The sequence below is a fragment of the Salvelinus namaycush genome, chromosome 9 (genome assembly GCF_016432855.1).
Source record: "Salvelinus namaycush isolate Seneca chromosome 9, SaNama_1.0, whole genome shotgun sequence".
Lineage (NCBI taxonomy): Eukaryota > Metazoa > Chordata > Actinopteri > Salmoniformes > Salmonidae > Salvelinus > Salvelinus namaycush.
In genome coordinates, this window is record NC_052315.1 from 13,079,331 (window position 1) to 13,086,351 (window position 7,021).

At 45.0% G+C, this 7,021-nt stretch overlaps 1 protein-coding gene across 1 annotated transcript in view; it reads left to right on the forward strand.

Moving 5' to 3' along the window:
* The window catches only part of LOC120053951 (glutamate receptor ionotropic, NMDA 3B-like), an 85,516-nt gene extending 82,137 nt beyond the window's left edge, over nt 1–3,379 (forward strand). The window contains exons 8-10 of the mRNA XM_039001279.1: nt 1,213–1,377; nt 2,176–2,246; nt 2,767–3,379. Of these exons, the coding sequence (XP_038857207.1) occupies nt 1,213–1,377; nt 2,176–2,246; nt 2,767–3,379 (849 nt within the window). The remainder of the gene's footprint in view (nt 1–1,212; nt 1,378–2,175; nt 2,247–2,766) is intronic.
* The last annotated feature ends 3,642 nt before the right edge of the window (nt 3,380–7,021 follow it).

Genomic DNA, 7,021 nt, shown 5'->3' on the forward strand with positions numbered 1-7,021 from the left:
TGTTGGTTATTAGTCACAATACTCAGGTCTCTAAAGCCCTGTTTATGCCTGGTTCTAACATGCCTCCTTTATCCTGATTTTGTCCACGTTCTGATTGTGCCCACATTTTTAGACAGGTGTAGACAATTAAAATATGCATGGTGATCTGATTATGATCAGATCTTCCTAACCACCTCCGGAGGTAGTCAGGGATGCATTGTGTCTCTGGTGTAACGGATCTGGACAGTGAAACCATTTAAATCATCATTATTCTGCCCTCTAAAATCATTGTCAGGTACCACTATTGACTTATGGCATCAATATGTCTCTTAAAATAAATGAATAAATATTATTTAGAAAAATATCTGTCAAATAATTTACATTCATGTAAATCTGGTCACAATGCGGACACAGTGGACAGAAAACAGACACAATGGCTAATATGTGGGCACAATCAGAATGTGAACAAGATCAGGACAAAGGACACATGTTTTCACCAGGTATAAACAGGGCTTAATAGGAGCGCAGCAGCATCTATTTAATAAATGCCACAGTAAATAGTTCTCCTTGGCAGGACACTTCCAGACAACTCTTGTGGACAGACAGATGCCTCCTGATGTCAAAACTGTAACGGCCCAATTCAGACTTGGGAAATCTATTTATTTTTAACACTTTTTGGTAGTTTTGACTCTATACTGTCATTTGCGCATGGCTACATACATCTATAGCTTGGGTCTCCACATTTCATATCTGCAAGTTATAAGGCCAGCATTTCATACATTTTACTGTGGAAAAGTTGATATGTTGATATGCTTCAGTTTGCTTTCATGTGACTGGTTTCTCATTTGTCTCCAGCAGTCATAAGGGAAAATAGATATAAAACAATTGTCACTTATATTTACAATCCCCTTATCCAAATGGCTTACTCATTTACTCATTATATGGACCATGTCGATCTGTCTGAATAGAAATTAATAGAGACTGCCCCCTAGAGGTGAAAACAGGGAGCGTCAGAAAAGATGAGAGACCTGAAATGATGCTCAGTATCCATTGGATAGAGATCTAATGACAAGGTTCTCAGGGACCAATCACCATCATCCCAAGGACTGATGTCAGTCCATGGGCCAGAGGTTGACAAACAATTTACTACATTGTTAAACCCTTTGTTACAGGTGTTAACCCTACTCAAGTAACCCAACTGTCCACTCAACTTCCCTCCCCCTCCTCATACAGACTCTCCAGATGGGCATCCGTCACTTCTCAGGGCTGTTTGTGCTGCTGTGTGTGGGCGTGGCCACGTCACTGCTCACCCTGGCTGGGGAGCACGCCTTCTATCACATGGTGCTGCCACACATCCGACGACGACAGAAGTACAAGTACTGGCTCCACACCAGCCAGGTGAGATGGAGGGAGGGACTGTGTGAGTGAACCAAAGGAGAATGTAAGTGTGAGAGTGTGTGTATGTGTGCACATGTGTGTGTGTACAAGAAAGAACGAGAAAACAGAGAAAGTGTGATTGAACCAAGAGTGTGTGTGTGTGTCAGAGAGAAAGAGAGAGAGGAGAATGTGAGTGATCGAAACAGACAGATGCTGTGTGTGTGTGTGAGCGTTTGTGTGTCAATATAATAACCTTCACAGTGAGTCTCTCTGCCTCAGGCTTCAGACTTTTTCATAGCTTCTTTCATTGGCCTTTTTAAAGTGCTCTTTTTTACTTGAACACATTTGTGGCTTTCCCTGTCATGTTTTACGAACTCTATATCTAAAAGCAGTTACGCTTTACAAATCCTCCGGGAATTAAATATTAACAAATATTGATTGCTTGTAAAAGGCTGTTTATGGTGTAGGTTTTTCACTCTCTTGGATACAGTCATTAGGACTGTTTATCACCTTGGCTGTCATTTGATAACGTAAAGGCAACATCGCCATCTGCTGTTGACTTAGAGAACCACCATTTGGGAACCGTAGTTGAAGTGAAGTATTTAAAGCACTGAAAATTCAAATCTGCCTGGCTTAAGTCCCCGGAGGTCCTCTAAGCTCCTTCCCCAGTTGGAGGATTATTAACGAGAGGGGGAAAGTAATTACAATTTCTAAGATGGTGTTGATTCTGCCTGTTTTGAATAAATCAGTGTGGAGCTTTTCTCCCCCTCCCACCTCTTCCCTTGGCTCAGTGTAACTATGGCCCCATTTGTTATGCAGAAAATCCACAGAGCCCTGAACCAGACCTATGACGATGTGAAGAAGAAGCAGGGCGCCAACACAGAAAAAAGGTGACAAAATGGCTGCTATTATGGAGACCTGTTTTAAATATGTGTTTACTGTCCTTGTCCTTTCCTCCATAATCATAATAATAATCCATAATAATCTGATCTGACAGGACCTGAGTAGAATCTAGAAGAAACAATATATAGTTGAAACCTTTCCAGTCCTTTTACCAGTGGTAATGTCTCTGAGGGAAAGGAGACAAGGAGATGAAGCATTACTAAAGGTTGGATTCAACCCTTATCGTGGAAGTATCCCCGTTAAAATGTAAAGGTAATTTCCAATTGAGTCAACATATGCAGCATTTACCATGAATGCAGTGTTTACCCCGAACACGAGAACATTGCCTTTAAATTTCAATCGAGCGTTAAACGCAGATCTTCCGCGATACTTCTCAGATATGGATTGAATCTAGCCCTAATACTGAGATACAGATTGAAAGCAATCTAACACACTAGTAGTGGTTGTTTATGCACCAGACCTGTGTCTTTCTTTCTTTACTGACACAAGCCTTTTATCTCCATGTAGCTGCAACAGCCAGAAGAACCAGCACCCCCAGCCTCCCCCTTCCCCCGGCGCCTCGGCCAAGTGGAACGAGAGCAGCAGGGACTCCGCTGCTGCAGCTGCTAAGGACAAGCGAGTCCACTTTAACCTGGAGACCCTCAACAGCCGCCGCCTTCTAGCCCGGGCCGTGGCCGAGTCTGAAGGGGGGAGAGGGGGGTCGGCTGGATGTGGCACTAACCCTAGGACCAACCCGGCCACACGGGTCTGTGCGAATGGGGGCTTCGGGACTTCCTTTGCCAGCCTGGTGCTATCCCTCCCCTCCTCTTCTTCATCCATCCCTTCTTCCTCCTCAGGCGTTCCTCTGAGGCCGGGAGAGCTGCAGGAGCTGCAGGAGAGGATCGACCTGATCCGGGATCAGCTGAGGACGGCTCTGGCCAGGAGGGCTGAGCTGCAGACTTCCCTGGCCAAGGAAAAGGCTGCCTGCTCCGCCCCCATAGTGACGGGAATGACCTCTGTGGTTGTAGCTACTGCAGCCCTCCCCTCCACCCGCTGTGCCACCACCATGACAGACCCTGTCCTCAAGTCCCTGCCCACAGTCCGCACCACTCCTGCCATACACACCAATGAGAAGAGCTGATGCCCCCTGGTGTTTGGAAAAACCAATGGTGTATTAGGGGAGGGGTTTATTGAAAGAAGTTGGATTACATTGGATTGGATTTATCCAATTGCTGTGAGCCCGATGCCATAGCATGGCAGCTCTTTCCCTGGACACCCTTGTGCTATTGGGTGAGATGAAAGAGCTTCCAGGGCACTGGGAATCTCTTGTGATCTACATGTGCCCAATTGGTCCTCACATGATTGGTAAAATGTGTTTGGGCTACCTCAGGCCTACTTGGATCTACCATGCCAATGGAGTGGGGCTGGAGGTACCAGCATGCCCCCATGACCGAGCCCCGCTGGCACTGCACCCATTCTGGGAACTTAACCACTGGCTTTCCAGTGCTCTCCTCTGCCACAGGAGCCAAAATGGCTGCCACCCACAACCTTCTGTTTCCAGTCTCTGTTGATTTCAGTGGTGGGGCTCACAAGGGTGGGGCGATAACTGAATTTTATCAACAATGCAATGGCGACCTGAAACAACAATCAGTAATACGTGGAGTTCAGACTGTATTCAAATCAGGAGTGGTGCTTTTATGGTGTTTCTGTTGATTTCTTCCTTTGAGTTCCAAGTCGATATCGTTTACTGGCCTTGATTAACATGTTTTTCAAGAATAAAGTCTGATGGAAGTGTTGGTTGTGATGGTTGAAATGTGAATCCTCGTCAAGTGTACTTTGTGTTGTCTGCATTTTTACAGCTAGGTCCACAGAGGGAAAGTAGGGGTGTTTTCCTCATGGAAATGTTGGCATATTTCAGTGATAGAATAACAGGTGGTACCTGAACCATGTAATACTCATTAACTCTTTCCAAACATTTATACAAAAAAACAGGGTGCCACTTTCTTTGACATGGGATCCTTTTGTTAATCAGGCGTGAAAATATGGACATTATTTGGAATAGCCTGTCAGCGTTTCCCAAACTTGATCCTGGGGACCCCAAACGGTGCACGTTGTGGTTATTGGCTCAGCATTACATAGGCCTACCTAGCTGATTCAAATAATCGACTCAACTTTATTTGAATCAGCTGTGTAGTGCTAGGGCAAAAACCAAAACGTGTACCCCAGGTTCGAGTTTGGGAAATGCTGGTCTATTTCAACCTACAATAACTAGTGGTGCACGTAACCCTACCTACTGAAGGATAGGATTCACATAACCAATACTAGGACACACAAACAACCACACCAACGACAATTGTTTGTGCAAAGAATGTTTCTTCTGCACTTAGTTTACCGAACAGTTAAATACATTTGAATGAAAGAAGGAATCTAGTCCATCACAGATTGAAGGATTCATTTACATTGCCTAAAATGAGCTACAAATGGACAGCAACTGTTGCATTGCTACAATCATCGCGTTTTTTCTTACAGAACGGCATATAGGCACAGATAAAGAAACGGGTCATTGATGGAGCATATTTGTCGCATCTGTAAAAGTATCCTCTTCTACAATGAACAAGACTCTTCTCTTTAAACTGACTTCCTGTCATATTGCACAATTTGGACCTTTCAAAGCAGAACCACCACGTCCTCGGTCCTGTCCACTGCATAGCCATGACTACACCTCCACCCAAGTCACTGAACAGAAAGCCCACTGCATAGCCATGACTACACCTCCACCCAAGTCACTGAACAGAAAGTCCACTGCATAGCCATGACTACACCTCCACCCAAGTCACTGAACAGAAAGCCCACTGCATAGCCATGACTACACCTCCACCCAAGTCACTGAACAGAAAGCCCACTGCATAGCCATGACTACACCTCCACCCAAGTCACTGAACAGAAAGCCCACTGCATAGCCATGACTACACCTCCACCCAAGTCACTGAACAGAAAGCCCACTGCATAGCCATGACTACACCTCCACCCAAGTCACTGAACAGAAAGCCCACTGCATAGCCATGACTACACCTCCACCCAAGTCACTGAACAGAAAGCCCACTGCATAGCCATGACTACACCTCCACCCAAGTCACTGAACAGAAAGCCCACTGCATAGCCATGACTACACCTCCACCCAAGTCACTGAACAGAAAGCCCACTGCATAGCCATGACTACACCTCCACCCAAGTCACTGAACAGAAAGCCCACTGCATAGCCATGACTACACCTCCACCCAAGTCACTGAACAGAAAGCCCACTGCATAGCCATGACTACACCTCCACCCAAGTCACTGAACAGAAATGATTCTACTCCCGTCTCAATAGAACTAACAATGGAAAAGACTAACCCATTTTGCTAAATGTCCCTTGGTTATCGTGATTCCGTTGAAATATAAACCATTTCCCTCTGATATGAGGCCACTATACGTCAAAAACCTGCTTAAATTCAACTGCTAAGGAAGTCTCAACATGCACTTCCAATAATAATATCTCATTTGGAATCATAAGGCATCAACATAAAGCTCTCTGGCCAGGACATTGTCCTGTTTCAACAGATAAGGATGTAGACATTGGAACATTGAACACATCTGTCATTATTCCCTGTTTATTCTGCCCTGCCAGTTTCTACTTCTATGGCGTTATAATTTTAAATTCTCTCGACTTCTGTTACACCCTGTCCATCTTAGAACCGTGTTCAGCTGGTTCCAGAAAGGGGAAGCATGATGTATGTCAGGTCCATCTGATGACAGGTAGTTTGTCTCACAGTAGCATCTTACTAGGCTTGCAAGTCCAGTTTAGTCTCTCGTGAGCTATCGAACAAAGCAGTGGCCACACAAGTCTGGTAAAGTTTCCAAGGTAGTCTTCAGCAGCTTCATCATCATCATCTGGAGGTTTTAAAACAAGAAACATTATGAAAATACGCTCTTTACCAAATTAAATTGGAGCGTCCAAGGCATGCAATTTCATCACAACTTGCCATTTTGGCAGCTGAATGGTAGATCAATGACACATGTAATGGAGATTGGTTGGCGTGGTTACAATAGCTTTACCCTGAAGCCATTTAACATAGCCTGCTATCGTCTTGTGCTAGTCTGAAGCAAAGACCTGTGTGTTACCAGCTTAGAGTGGGCTGCCGTCAGCTGATGCCCTGCACCAGAAAACATCCTAATACAACTTCATTCTTACGGTCACATGCTCCTCTTTTGGAATACAGGATGTAAGGCAAGGTTTCACAAACTCCTTCCTGGCCCCCCCGGGTGCATGTTTAGGTTTTTGCCCGAGCACCACAGAGCTGATTCAAATAACCAACTCATTATCAAGCTTTGATTATTTGAACAAAACATGCACCCAGGGGGGGTTCTTGAGTTTGGGAACCACGGGGTCTAAAGGGCCACAGGGACTAGTATAGTGACTTAAGATTAAAGACCATGATACAGGTGTCTGGTCAAGCCTTCCAGTTGATCATGTATCTGCACAGTGAAGCGATTGCAATTTGAAAGACAAAACCTGGTAATGAGTTATGGGTGAGAAAATGGGCCTAGTGTCCTGACGGTACACAGAAAAGTTCCCAGAGGGAAGTAATGATGCAGGTTCACTCAAAAAAGGGGTTAAGACAATAAACTGCAGTCATGACAGCTCTTCTGCGGCTCAGGCAGTACGGGAGCAACTGCCAATCATCATAAGAGCAGTGGATTGGCAAAACATCCGAGCAAGGTCATCTACTTAACACTCAAAAAC